This window comes from Canis aureus, chromosome 2 (assembly GCF_053574225.1).
Source record: "Canis aureus isolate CA01 chromosome 2, VMU_Caureus_v.1.0, whole genome shotgun sequence".
Classification (NCBI taxonomy): Eukaryota; Metazoa; Chordata; class Mammalia; order Carnivora; family Canidae; genus Canis; species Canis aureus.
The window spans coordinates 65,312,180-65,327,404 of NC_135612.1; the positions used below are offsets into that span (position 1 = coordinate 65,312,180).

The 15,225-nt window shown below is 41.2% G+C and overlaps 1 protein-coding gene across 1 annotated transcript; it reads left to right on the forward strand.

Annotated features, from left to right (window-relative positions):
• Positions 1 to 7,333: 7,333 nt before the first annotated feature.
• FGFBP1 (fibroblast growth factor binding protein 1) lies at positions 7,334 to 10,414 on the forward strand. Its single transcript, XM_077877046.1, has 2 exons — positions 7,334 to 7,485; positions 9,278 to 10,414. Exon 2 carries the CDS (start codon positions 9,298 to 9,300, stop codon positions 10,063 to 10,065), a length of 768 nt encoding a protein of 255 aa, XP_077733172.1. The 5' UTR covers positions 7,334 to 7,485; positions 9,278 to 9,297; the 3' UTR covers positions 10,066 to 10,414.
• The last annotated feature ends 4,811 nt before the right edge of the window (positions 10,415 to 15,225 follow it).

The following is a 15,225-nucleotide window of genomic DNA, read 5'->3' on the forward strand; positions in this document are numbered from 1 at the left end:
AAGCCCCTTGAGATTAACTGAGTGAACAGCAATGAATATTCATAGGCTATGCACAAGATACCACTGACCATCAGATGTCACGTTATATGTCCCCACCCAGATCACCCCAGCTTTCCCTCCAATACAGCAATTATTCCTATATTGTCATAACTGATATCCTTGTCTTTCCCCCTATTGTTTGACATCTTTTCAATGAAAAGGACCATGAGTGTCATTCTTATGTGCATTTGAGTCAATGACAGAGAAACCCTGGGACATTCAGAGCTTCATGAGTGCTCTTTGGGTGAATAGAAGAATGAGTAATTGACAGAATGAGTGAATGATTGGTTGGCAGAATGAAGGATGTCTGGTTAGAGGTCAGCTCTGTTCTTCCTAGAGCCAAATAGTGTCAGTACGTAAGAGTGTTTTGTTCCCTGGGCATGTGTGCCATTTGCCCCAGGTGCCTCACAGGCCTTTTCAGAGCCATTTTCTGATGTCTTTCATCTAAATATTTTTACCTTTTCACATAACAGAGCTGCAATTCATTTACCTATGTGCATGGTGACTCACAGTGGTAACAGAGAGAAAGGGCAGCTTGTCTTCTTTCCAGGATGGCAACTGGCACTCTTTGTAACAAACATAGGTTAGGGACTGAAAATTCAAAAGAGAATCTCTGGACCTTCTTCTGCTGAAGATACTGACGTGGAAGTGTGCATACATGTTCATACCATATGTGATGTATGTCTGTGTATGTGTGTATAGGTGCACAGCCATCTGTGTACTTTGGGAATTTTATCCAAAAGGATTAGACTTCTTTGTAAGATGTTTAAGATGTGTTAGAGTGATTTTCTTTTTTTAAAAAAAAGGTATGAAGAATGAAGAACACAAAGATGATCAGTGAAGTTACCTTGTATGGAAAATTTGTTATAAAACACTAAAAAAAGATTTAAAGAATGTATAAAACAGTGAAACTGTTTTATTATCTAAGGGAAAAAAAACTCTATTATTATTAGGTTGATCTATTAAAAATTACCGATTCTTTGCCATTTTTACCTACCACAAACAGCAATTTTGGTTTAATTTAATACAAAACTGTGAGTTATTTTTTAGATGGATTCAGAACAAGAAGCCAGTTTTGCACATGGCTTCAAACATAATGGGTGCAATATTATGTGGTGTGACATCGGGTATTCCTTTAAGATAAGTAAATTTTAATAGATTTCTAATTTGCATTCATACTGAATCCTATCCCATCAACTCTTTACAGTCTCTTCTTTTTCTAGAGTAAAATTTTAGCAGTATGCATCATCTGATTTGCTGAATGGGAATTCTGAAATCTCACGACTAATGAACCTTTTAAATTTGGAATGCCAATACTCTTCAGTGGGTCTAAGATGAATGGCTTTTGCCACCTAATTAGATTTCAGCTAATGCTGTTTAGCCAATTTCCTTCTTTGCTGACAACAAATAAGTTTTCAAAGCACATGATTTGACCCAACAAATTAACATCGCTTTGATGCCGCAACTCAGCATTTTGTCTGAATATGAAGTCAGTTTTGAAGAAAGGAGTGATTTTTCTACCAAGTTTGGCTTGGTATTGTTGCATGGTTTAGGCTCAGCTCAGAACAAAATCTCACCCAGTGATAAAAGGGTGACTGTACCCACGGGTCCTGGAATGATATTGCAGTAACAAACACATGAGAATAAAATGTAAAATCAGTTTTTCTTTTTTTTTTTTTAAGACTTTATTTATTTATTTGATAGAGACCACACACAAGCAGGGAGAGCAGCAGGTGGTGGGGGGAAGTAGGCTCCCCACTGAACAGGGAGCCTAGTTAGGGGTTCTATCCTAGGATGCTGGGATCATGACCTGAGTTGAAGGCAGACGCTCAACTGACTGAGCCACCCAGGTTCCTATAAAATCAGCTTTTCAACTTGATACCACCTGCCAGCGACCAGATTGCTTGAGACATGTATCCAACCACCAATCTTAACCTACATGTGGTCACCAATTGTGTCCAGACTCTGTGGAACCCCCAATAGAAACCTGACATCCGTCATTTAAATCTTCGATGAAGAAAAGAATGACATAACCTCAAGCTGATTATGAGAAAAACACTAGGCAAACTCCAAAAGGGACATAGTCTCAAAACACCTGCCCAGTCCTCCTGAAAATTCCCAAGGTCATTAAAAACAAGGAACAGCCGGAAAACATCATAGGCAAGAAGAGCCTAAAAAGTCATGAACACTTAATGACACATGGAATCTTGGCTGGGATCCTCCATTAGGAGATGAAAACTTATATTCACATCCAAATTTCCACATGAATGTTTATAACAGCTTTATTCATAATTGCCAAACATGTCACAAGAAACCAATAGATCCCCTTAGTAGGTAAGTGGATAAACTGTGGTGCATCCAGACAATGAAATGTTATTCTGTGCTAAAAAGAAATGAGCTACCAAACCATGAAAAGACATGGTGGAAACTTAAAATCTTATTACTGAGTGAAAGAAGACAATCTGAAAAGAATAAATTCTGTAGAATTCTAACTATATGACATTCATGAGAGACAAAACTATGAAGATGATAAAAAGACTGGATATTACTGAGTATTAAATAGGTGGGATATAGAGGATTTTTAGGGCAGTGAAACTATTCTTTATGATGCTATAATTATGAATTATGTCATTATACATTCGTCAAAATACATAGATTTTACAAGAGTAAACTATTATGGAAACTGTGGACTTTGATTTGTATTTCCCTGATGGCAAGTGATGCGGAGCATTTTCTCATGTGCTTGTTGGTCCTGTGTATGTCTTCTTTGGTGGAATTTCTGTTCATGTCTTTTGCCCATTTCATGATTGGATTGTTTGTTTCTTTGCTGTTGAGTTTCATAAGCTCTTTATAGATCTTGGATACTAGCCCTTTATCTGATATGTCATTTGCAAATATCTTCTTCTATTCTGTAGGTTGTCTTTTAGTTTTGTTGACTGTTATCTTTAGCTGTGCAGAAGCTTTTTATCTTAAGTCCAATAGTTCATTTTTGCTTTTGTTTCCCTTGCCATCATAGACGTATCTTGCAAGAAGTTGCTGTGGCCAAGTTCAAAAAGGGTGTTGCCTATGTTCTCCTCTAGGATTTTGATGGATTCGTGTCTCACATTTAGATCTTTCATCCATTTTGAATTTATCTTTGTTTATGGTATAAGAGAACGGTCTAGTTTCATTCTTCTACATGTGGCTGTGCAATTTTCCCAGCACCATTTAACAAGACAGAAAATAACAAATGTTGGAGAGGATGTGGAGAAAGGGGAACCTTCTTGCACTGTTGGTGGAAATGTGAACTGGTTCAGCCACTCTAGGAAACTGTGTGGAGGTTCCTCAAAGAATTAAAAATAGAGCTACCCTATGACCCAGCAATTGCACTACTGGGGATTTACCCCAAAGATACAGATGCAGTGAAAAACCAGGACACCTGCACCCCGATGTTCATAGCAGCAATGTCCACAACAGCCAAACTGTGGAAGGAGCCTCGGTATCCATCAAAAGATGAATGGATAAAGAAGATGTGGTCTATATATACAATGGAATATTACTCAGCCATTGGAAATGACAAATACCCACCATTTGCTTCAATGTGGATGGAAGTGAAGGGTATTATGCTGAGTGAAGTAAGTCAATTGGAGATGGACAATCATTATATGGTTTCACTCATACAGGGAATATTAAAAATAGTGAAAGGGATTAAAGGAGGGAAAATGAGTGGGAAAAATTAGAGAGGGTGGCAAAACATGAGAGACTCCTAACTCTGGGAAACAAACAAGGGATAGTGGAAGGGGAGGCGGGCAGGGGGATGGGGTGACTGGGTGATGGCACTGAGGGGGGCACTTGACGGGATGAGCACTGGGTGTTATACTATGTGTTGGCAAATTGATCTTCAACTATATATATATATATGTGTGTGTGTATATATATATATATATATATATATATATATGAAAGAAACTGGACTTTGGGTAATTACAATGTGTCACGAAAGGTTCATCAACTATAATGGTTGTACCATTCCAATGGAGGATATTGACAGTGTGAGTAGCTGTGTCAGAGAGCAACAGGGGATAGATAGATAGATAGATAGATAGATAGATAGATAGATAGATGATAGGTATGCTCTGGGAATTTTGCTGGGAACCAAAAACTACACTTTAAAACAAATTCTATTAATGATTATAAAAAGAATACTAGGGATCCCTGGGTGGGGCAGCAGTTTAGCGCCTGCCTTTGGCCCAGGGCGCAGTCCTGGAGACCCGGAATCGAATCCCATGTTGGGCTCCCTGTGCATGGAGCCTGCTTCTCCCTCTGCCTGTGTCTCTGCCTCTCTCTCTCTCTCTCTGTGTGACTATCATAAATAAATAAAAATTTAAAAAAAATTAAAAAAAGAATGCTAGGTAAAAAGTATGAAGGCTGAACAAAGTATGGAATTTAACTAGTAATAATATATTCATGTTGGTTCAATAGTTTTATAACTATAGCACTATAATGAAAAAGAATGGGTGATACAGAGACCTGGGGGGGATGCAGGGTAAGGTACCAACTTTACAAATGTTTTGTTAAGGGTAATAATATTCTTATGTTTGAAACTATATAAATTTAGAATGAGGAAAGAAAGAATTTACAATTTATTAGTTTGGGCACATTAATTTCTTTTTAATAAGAATATTGGAATTGGCTTCCACTTAATTATTCTCTAGGAGTATGCCAGGCATGTGCATAGCCCACATGAGCCTCAGCTCCATGTCTATATCATGAAGACCCAGGGTGCACTTTCCTCTTGGGGTTTGTGTGGGAAAAAGTCAGTGAGCCTTTCTTTACATACTTCTCCAATATGCAGTAATCTGCTTCATTCTGGGAGCATGCGGAGGCAGTGGGAACCTGCTGTGGACAGCCTTGGTGGGGCTCCAAACCTCTCCAGTTTCCCCAGGGCACTATAGTACAAGTGCATCATTTTCTTAGTATATGGAGACATAAAATAATAACACAGTTTCAGCACAATGCTAGTACATTGTGTAACTAACAGGGAGTGACAGTCTGTTTCTCTCCATGAACACCCATAAAAGGGTGCAGGGGCATGGACAAGGATGAAGGGACCAATGATACCAACAGGGAAGAGATGACATTTGAGCTGAATCTTGAAGGATGAACAGGTGTATGCCTGGCAAAGTAGTACTGGAAGGACACACCAAGTAAGGGAACAGCAGAATCAAAGACAGGAGGGGAACAAGCAAGTGCACCAGGTATTCAGGAAATGTTGGGCCAGTGGTTAATGTGGCCTGATTGGAGGGTGTGTGTGTGTGCGCGCATGTGCGCGCGTTCAGAATGAGTTCAGAATGACAAGCTGAGCCAACAGGGAAAGAACTATACAGCTTGGTCTAATATTTTACCCCTTGCTTGGAATAGAACAAGCAAGGCAGAAGTTGGGATGAGATCACAGGAAGACTAAGTGTCCATGCAAAGCTAGAGGAGGAAGTTCCATCTTCCCTGGCAAAATTTAGAGATAATTCTCAGAAAAGATCCTGGGGTCCGTGTTTTCTTTATAAATATGCCTTATGTTCTAACCTACAGTATTCTTCCAGAAAGAACCCGACTGCCTCTTGAGGGTCAAGATGAATTTCTCATTTTGCAGAAGATCACTATGGTCTATTGCTTTCTGGGAAACAAAGCGGTTTTATTTTGCCTATGTCCAGATAATCATCCACTAAAACATCAGGTCATGGTTCAATAAGGTGTTCAGGACAATGGGGACGAGGGGGAAATATCCACCTCCAATACAATTCATGAAGAAACTCTTTAAACCACTGAGTGAATTGGTCAATATCCATACCTCTGTGACCTTGAAATTCCCAAATAGGTAGCTCTTGGATGGAAGCCAACCATAGTTAGGACTTTTGCTATCTTTATTGTGAGCCAGGACAGTGTTTTTAGAAAATCTCTATTAGATACCAACCCAATTTCATATCCACACATCTGGATGTTAATCTATTTTTTTAAAAGTACATGAAGTCTCCACATTTATTTTTACTAATGTATATGTGAAAAGAGTTCATGAGTTCTGAAAATACTGACCCCTATGCCAACATTCTCTCAGTCAATCAATGCTGGATGTTGACACTTAGATATCAGGACTACCCAGTTTGCCACAATCCCCATCATTCCTTTTGTCCCTGACCCCCAAAGACAAGGGTCAGTTGGCATTTACTATCACTCTGGTGTTATTGTTTCTTCAAACCTGAGTTAAATAGAAAATGAATGATTTCTTGAGTCCAAAAATCATGAAAGGTGAGGTGACAAAATGTAGTGAGATCCACATCTTTGTGAAATGAGTCTCCTTCAATATGTTTGTGAAAACTAAGTATGTCTGTTTTTAACAAATACACCTTGAAACCCCAGTTTGAGCCAAATCTGTTCTGCTTCATTTTATGTGAATAGCTTAGCCCCATAAAATATTTAATGTGAGCCCAAAATAAAGTACTGCTATTGTCAGCAATCTATAGATGAACAAATGGAGGTTCAGAGAGGTTAACTGGTTGGAGAAGGTCACACAGCCAAAAGAATACTATCTCCAGGATTCCACATAGATCATTCTAGTGTAAGACTCTCCCTATAGAACACTGACCAGAGGGAAGTCTGTCTGTGTGACCTGAAAGTGAATATTTACAGCAGAAATCCCCAGACCACTTTTAACCAGCCTTTCAGAACCATAGATTCCTTTGCCCCTATGGTAATTTCAGGTGCTTCTGTGAAAACGGACTTAGAAACTGGGATGGCTTTTCCAGTTTCAGTCAATCATTCACAAACATTTTCTTGAGACAGTGGGAAAGATCAGACAGTGCATGTGGGGAGTCCCAGTGCTCAATTCTGGGCTTCTCATCCTACCATCTCTGTGACCTTGGACAAGCCCTGAATATCAATACGCTCCAATTTTCCATCTGTAAAATAATAGGAATCCTTGTTACCATATCATGGGGTGGATATTATGGGAATTCAAGGACCACGTTAGGTAAAATGGGCAACACTAGGGCTTGGCAGCTATGATAGTTTTGTTATTGTTTATAATTCTCCACGGATTTTGCTGCCACAGTCCTCATCCCATTAGGAGGGACTTTGCAAGGCTGAACTGCTCGCCTATCCCGGCCCCTGGGGGAAAGGGAAGGTCTTGGAGGAAGCAGGTCTAATGTCCTGCAGTACCTCCCTCCCACAGGATTACACCATTACACCAACCACTTTCCCTGCAGGAACTGGCTCCCTCCCAAGGGGCGTGGCTGGGAGGAGTGTGATAAAGATAGACAGGTGTGTGTGTGTGTGTGTGTGTGTGTGTGTTGTAAAATCCTGTCGGTCTTCAATAAAAAGAGCCTTCCCTGCCTGGCACGGCAGATGAGACAGCTGTAAGCCTGCAAGCTCACTCTCACATCTGGGATTACACTGGATCTGCATACTCAGAACAAGGTAAGAGTCTGGCTCTTTTAAGAGTTTCAGTCCCCACCTTTCTTTTCACTTCCCTGAGGACCTCAGGATCCTGGGTTATGGATCTTATCAGGGACACATGGGGGCTGAGTCTCAATGCCCTGATGAAAAAGTGGGTCTTCACATGGCATGCCTAGGCACCTGTCCATGCTTCATTCAGGAGCCCACATACCTGTGACTGTCTCTCTTTCTCAATTCTGAGGAGAGGCCACAAGCCCAAGGTGGAAATAAGACCTGGACCATTTTCTGGGCCTGCCCCATATACAAGCAAAATCTATATTTTCTTTTTAAGTGGGGCACTGACAGTATGAATCATCTTATCATGAATTATACCAAATGAAACCCTGAGTAGTTTGTAACTTTATTTGTTGTCAGTATTTTCCAAAGGACAGAGTAAAGCTGAAATGCAATAAGTGAGCAAACTTGGTGGTTGGTGGTATAAAAGATCAAAGAGATAAATTCTGGCTCCTTTCCCAGGTTTGTCACTTGCCCAATAAGGGATATTGAGCAATTTATTTACAGTATGAGCCTGAACTTTCACATCTGTTACCTGGGGTGATTTATTTTTACTTACCAAGCACAGCTTTTTTTTTTTTTTTAAGATTTTATTTGTTTATTTGAGAGAGAGAGCGAGCATGTATGCATGAGAGAGAGAGAGAGAGAGCGCACAAGCGGTGGGGAGTAGCAGAGCCAGAAGGAGAAGCAGACTCTCCACTGAGCAGAGAGCCTGATGGGGGCTGGATCCAGGATCCCAAGACCATGACCTGAGCCAAAGGCAGATGCTTAATGGACTGAGCCACCGAGGCACCCATGCAGTGATTTATTTTTAAAAGCATTGGTTGAGTGCTTTCTATATGCCCAGCACTGTGCCACCCAGGGCTCCAGAAATCATTTAGGTATCATCCTTCCCTTCAACTTCCTAATCTAAATGTTGCGGTAAAAATTCACCCCATCCAGGCTGGTTCACTTTGCGTAGTCAAATGGTATGACCTCCCCTCCTTCATGCCTTTCCTTATGCTTTTATTGCACCCTAAATGCCCCCCTCACAAACCCATCTATGTCAGAGCGTCCAAATCCCACACATGTTGAATGTTGGATCAAACGTCATCCTTCATGTCATTTACTATGTCCATTCTTGTTGTGTGGTCACCTGAGTCCATGTAGAACTAGGTTAGAAATCTATCACATGGAGCCAGAGGAGATTTTGGGAATGATCACACCTAAAACCTCAGTATCCAGAGGAACTGAGACCAGAGGGGAAAGTGACTTGGCCAAGATCAAGTTGGGGACAGGATTGGGACAGACTCCTTGTCAATGCTATTTATATTGTCCAAAAATTTGCTTCTAATCTCTTTAAGATGTGACCTACTCATTCACATTAATAAAGCCAACATCTAGTCTGAGGCATGGTATATAGCAGATGTTCCATAAATGCTTGTTTAATGAGTAAATGAAGGAGTGAGTGAGTGAGTGAGTGAGTGAGTGAGTGAGTGAATGCAGGGGTAAAGGAGTAGTAAATGAAGGATGAGACTTTATTTGGCTCAGAGAGTGGTGAAGGAATGGAGAAAGAGTAGGAGGTTTTTGACATTCAGGACTCAAGTCAAGCAGAAATGTGAATAGATAGGCCGCTAGTCTAGTAATTCCAGGAACCAGAAGAATTCTTGATCTCACTTCTAAGCAAGGAGGCATGTGTCAGGGTATAGGGAGGGTCATCCTGCAGCACTGTATTGCTGAACTATTGCCCAGCACTGACTCACCTGCTCTTGTCAAACAGGTTCCCACCAAGCTGAAGCCATGAGGATCCATAGCCTCACCCTGCTCTCCTTCCTTCTTCTGGCTGTTCAGGTATCATTGGTAAAGGGCAAAAAGGAAGTAAAAAATAGACATGTCAGCAAAGGCACCAGAGATAAATTGCGTGCTCTGGGAGAGACCCATACTGAGCCACACAAGCAACTGACCAAAGGCAAGTTTGTCACTCGAGACCATGCCAACTGCAGATGGGTGGTGACTGAGCAAGAAGAGGGTATTGCCCTGAAGGTTGAGTGTACCCGACAGGATAACAAGTTTTCCTGTGTCTTTACTGGCAATCCAACTTTCTGCCTAGAGTCAAACAAAAAGAATGTCTATTGGAAACAAATTGGCCGGAACCTGCGCTCTCAAAAGGTCATCTGTGGGGATGCCAAAACCATCCTGAAAACCAAGGTGTGCAGAAAGAAGTTTCCAGAGTCTAATCTCAAGCTGGTGAACTCCACTCTGATTTGGACCAAGAAACCCAGCCAGGAATTAACAGAGCCCTCTCCCAGGGAGCAGAGCAAAGTCAGTAAGGCCTCCCTGGTGGAACCTAACAAGGTCAAAGAGTTATTCCCTAAGGAGCAGATAAAGGTCAAAGAGAACATCCCTTCTGGCTCAGTGGAGACCCAGACCATCGCCACCAAAGACCCCAAGTGTGAGGAAGATCCGGACTTAACAAAGCAGTCAAAGATAGCCCTGGACTACTGTGGGGAATCCTGGGGGTCTCTCTGCAAATTCTTCATCACCATGGTCCAGGGGAATTCATGCTAATGAGATCAAAAGAGAACAAAGTTCTTTAGGAGGTTTTATGTCAAAGCCCTTCAGTATGTGGTACAGCGCTCTGAATAAGATGAACATTTGTGCTATGAGAGTGCAGTGGAATATTTAAATGGGTTTTATAACTTTTGTTTTTGTGTTTTGGAGTTTACTTTATATTCATTTCCTTAAATTTTATTTTCAGAGGTTGTTTACCTCAGCATATGTTTCTACAGCTCACAAAGCTATGTGTATATAAGCAGTATACATTCTTTGATCTAAATGAACCAGAATGATGATTCCAGTGCATTGCACTTTCTGCTAAACTAACAAAGTTAATAAAGCTCTGGGTGTTTTTCAGAAATATGTTCAACCATTTTTTGTTTCTTTATGTATACTTTCAATGAACTCATAAACAGTCCCCATATATCAGTGGGAAAAATATGTAAGTAATGACTTTTTGTTCCCTACCCATCCTACGTCATTTCCAAATGTGACCCATTCCAGAATCTTTACCTTTATCCTTTCATCCACTGGTCTGTGGTGCTTGTTGCTTACTGTGCCGTAATAATTAGGATCCCTGATTTCAAGTGGGATAAATAAGGCATGGTGTGATTAAAAACACAAATCAGGATCTCACAGATGGTAAGAAGGGAGGAAGGGTTTGAACCCAGGATATCCATAAAGCCAAGTCCACAAGCTAGGGAGACGTCCTCCACTGACTCAGGTCAGAGCTGGGCATTACTTCTTGCTATATGTGAAACCCCTGATTTTCAGGGGCTCATTTCTGGCCTGAAGGAGAGAGGCTTGATTAAGTACAGCATCCTATGATGAAAACCTCAATGGAAACAGGAAAAAGCAGTGTGGAGAGAGGAGGTGGAAGCTGCTGGAAGAATTCTGGATGAACTTCATGGAGGAGGTATTATTGGAGCTGGATTTTGGAAAGAGTATCCATAGGTAGCAATGGGGCAGAATGGAGACACTTTGGGCAAATGACAACATGTGTTAAAGTGAAGAGATATAAAAATCCTAGAAACTGGGAGAGGCCAGGTGGCTGGAATATGGTGGGATGTAGGGGTGATGCGATTGTTAGTCATTTACATGTTATTAAGAAGGATCTGAAAGTGTTTTTATTCAACAGTTGGGGAGAGAGGAGGTTGTGCCTCCAATGCCTTGTCACAATTTCACTAAAAGCAGAAAATGAAGAGCAAAAAATGGTAAAAAAAAAAAAAAAAGAAGAAAAAAGAAAAAAGAAAGAAAAAAAAACCAACACCAAAACAAAACAAAACAAAACACCCCACTGTACTGTAGAGTTTCTGTCAGTTGCAAGGAGGAATGGCAAGTGGGGTGTAAGAGTGGCCATTTACACTCACCAAATTACCAGGACCTACACTGAGAATTGTCAATAGCCAATCTAGAATGTGTTGTTATTCACAATGTCAGCAATAACATTTATCTGTTACTTGCCATGTGCGAGGCACTGTGCTAAGCTCTTTCCATGGAGTCTGCATGCATTCATCCACTCACTCATTCATTCAATATGTAATTTATTAAGCACTGACTGCCAGGCTCTGTTCTAGGTGCTAGAGAGAGATACAGCGGTCCACAGCAGATGAGCATATGGATGTTCTGCCCCTATGGAACTACCAGTGGGGAAAGTGATGATAAAATCACAAACGTACAAGAGATAGGGAAAGTAAAAGAGGAGATGGAGGTAACAGTGATGATAGGTAATCAGTCTTAGATTAGATGGTCAGAAGAGGCTTCTCTTTGGAGGTGACTTTTGAGTCTAGATATGTAAGAAGTGAGGAATTCTGGAGTAAGGATGCTCCAAGCAAAGGGAACAGTCAGTGCAAATGCCCTGAAATTAATTAATGGCCTATTGTGAGCTCCTACTATGTGCCAGACACTGTTCTAGGGGTAGAAAATGGCAGCGAACAAAAAGAAAAAAAATCCTTCTCTTCATGGTGCTTATATTCCAATGACTGACTCATGTTTGGCATGTTCAGGAACACCAAAGGTTGCGGAATCATTTGTAGGATAGGGCCCAGGACCTGATTAATGAAACTTACCCACATTTGCAAAAGAACTAAACCAACATTCCAGTCCATCCGAGGCTTCTCCTAGCCACCCCATGTAAGGGACATTTCCCCTTAAAGTCTACACAGATTGTAAGTCCTCTGGATCTCCTCTACTCCTACATCTCAGTTTCATGTAGTCCTGAGACAAGAAAACACTTGAACACTTCTAGGTCTCATTAAATATTAACCCTGTTCTAGCCAGAATGACATGAACATTGAAGCACTGATCAGATTAGATGCAAAGACTTTTTAAGGCCATTTCCAGCCCAAGAGAGGATGATTTTTCTAGTTCATTCATGGCCTTTGACAACTGCAGAACTGGGAGGAGGTTTGTTTCCAACATGGCAGAGTTTCCTAGACTTGGGTTAGAGGTTTGCTTCTGCTGCTTCCCATACAACATCTCTATGCCAATGGTTTAACTCTTCTGAACTCCAATGAGCTCATCTCAACAATGGGGACAGTGAAACCTATCTGGAAGGGCTGCTGTAAGTCTTACATTGGTCAATAAATCTAAAGCACCTAGTGCCCCACTGCTTGCACAGAAGGTGTTCAACACAACTGACTGCCTAAAGTCCACAGCACAGGACCAAGGGAGTTCAAAATTTCCTTATAGAAACTTTTAAAAAGTGTGAAGGGTTTTTTCCCTAATGCAATAAGCAAAGAAGAACAGTGATTATTGATAATCTAGCAGGTGTCAGTGGCTTTGGCCCTTGGCTTATATAAATCCCCCTCAACAACCCTGTCTGATAGGTGTTATCATCCTTGTGTTCTAGATGAGGAAACTGAGGCCCAGAAAAGCTGGGCAACTTCCCAAGGTCACCAAGCAGATCTGTAAGTGAGAAACCCAGATCTGGAGTTTCCCCAACCCTTTCCATGTTTGAAGCTCATGATTTTCTTTACCTGATGGGAGAAGAATGAAATTTGTGGTTTTAGACATGGACCAGGCCATAAATGCCTCCATCCTTTCCATGTGTACATCCCCTTTCATGCCCTACAAAAAGAAAGCTCCAGAAGTTAAGCTTTTGTTCATGCTTAGCCTTCCTACAGATTTACATCCCAGTGTAATGTTTTTAAAAACACAGTAAAAAAAAAAATTGTTTTAAAGACAACATAGATTTTACATTAGCTTCCATCCAACTTGGCACTCCATATTTTCTCTCTGGAGACTTTCTGAATATGAAGTGGAGGGGCCAGCTTGCATGTGTGCCCGTGTGTGTGTACACATGTTTAAGATATGGTTCTTCTTGATAGCAAGAGACAGGAAGATTTCAGGTAGGTAAGAGGTGCTTCAGGATGGCATGTCTGCACCCCCTAAAGCAGCTAAGTAATGGGATTGTCTTATGTTCATCATAAAACTACCTCTCAGCATAAAGAGGGCCTCTGCTCTGCCTGCGGCACTGGCTTTATGTAGTAACTCACAACCACACCAGTGCCAACTTGAATATCTGGAGTCCAGCCTACGTCATCTGGCCTCCTACCCACCCACTACTTCCCCCACCTCTCTCCTGAATTGTTTTTGGCAGAACAAAGAAGGGAGGCAAAAGTGTTTGGAACTGACAAACGCAAGGGCAGCCATCATCTGTGGTGTTGGTTCCCATAGCACCACACATACAATATTGACCTTCAGATGTTTCACTCAGAAACAGTTCATGAACAATATGGAAGAAAACATTCATTAGGAGCCCTGATAAATGAAGCATCCGGATGAAGATGGGGAGATTTCAGAAAAGGGCTGGTGAGTTCAAAGTGGGTTATCCAAGGGGAGTTTTTATCAGGTAATTGGGTATGTGGGAAATAACACAAACCAAATGAGCACAGAGAGTGGCCCAGGTGGAGTTTGGAGGGCACTCTCTCAATTGTCAAAACAAAAGAACCAAAACATTGATTGGCAGTCCTGGCTACACTGGGGTCCTCTGACTCTATCCCCTCTCTCCTACAAGCTAGTCTGCACAAGGAGGCAGCACACCTTTAGGTGTGGGTTTCCTAGATGCTCTGAGGACAAAATTACCCCCACTAGACAATGGGAAAGTTGTACCACATTCTCAGCTTGCTCAGTTCATTCAGAAGCAGGTATTTTGCTGAAGGCCAGGGGTGGAGAGAGACATGTAAAGATATGAAGGCAGCTGACAATTCTGTCTGCCCTGGTCCACAGGGAACTACACACAACATGAAAAATGTAAGTTTGCTGCTGCTCAGTGAATTAGAATTATGCATTTTATTTTAGTTTTAAATGCAAACCAGGGACTTGTTCTGGCACTCAACCAAAGGAAGGCCATAAAGGCAATTTTGACTAAAATCAATTTTAACAAAGCAGGCACTGACGCTAGAACCTGACCACCATGTGTCATGTGACTTGGCAATGGCATTTTTGTACTGTATGTCAGAACTAGCTTCCAATGTCCAGTGACAGCACCCAATGAGACCAGACAGGGTGGGGTCTGCTCTATCACACGAGGGTTCCCAGAGCCTCTAGGTTGCCATCCCCATCTCCCTTAGCACCCACCTTGCTCTTTCATCCCTTGGTCCCCAAACTGCTCATTTTCTCCTAAGCCCTCTGCACAAAGGTTAACAGATAACTAGCATTTGCTAGAAAGAAGCTAAGGTGTGACTGCCCAGTGCATGCACACCTTCAGTGGAGAAGAGCGTTCATTCAAAAAGGACCCGTTAAAAGAAAGAAGAGAAGGGGTAAGGTAGAAAGAATATGCTAGTCATTTTTGGTAATTCAAAAGTAGTACATCATAAGAACAGCAATGAACAAACCAGAAAGTGCACACAAGTTAGAAAGAAAGAACTCTGCCCCATCCATCGAGGGATAACACCAATTATACTTGAGTGTGGATCTCTCACATCCTCCCTTAGATACATTTTAAAATATTCTTAATTGGATTATATCTCCTGCCTTTATTACTTTTTTTTTTTTACTTAAATCATTACAAAGAAAAAATCATGAACATCTTTGACAATACACTTGTGACTGCAACATCTTTTTAAGTTTAAATAGCTTGCAGTATATGATATATTGAAATTATGGTAAGACCTTCCCACTGTTGCAAAATTCGATTGTTGCCAATTGTTTATTATAAACAATGCTGTT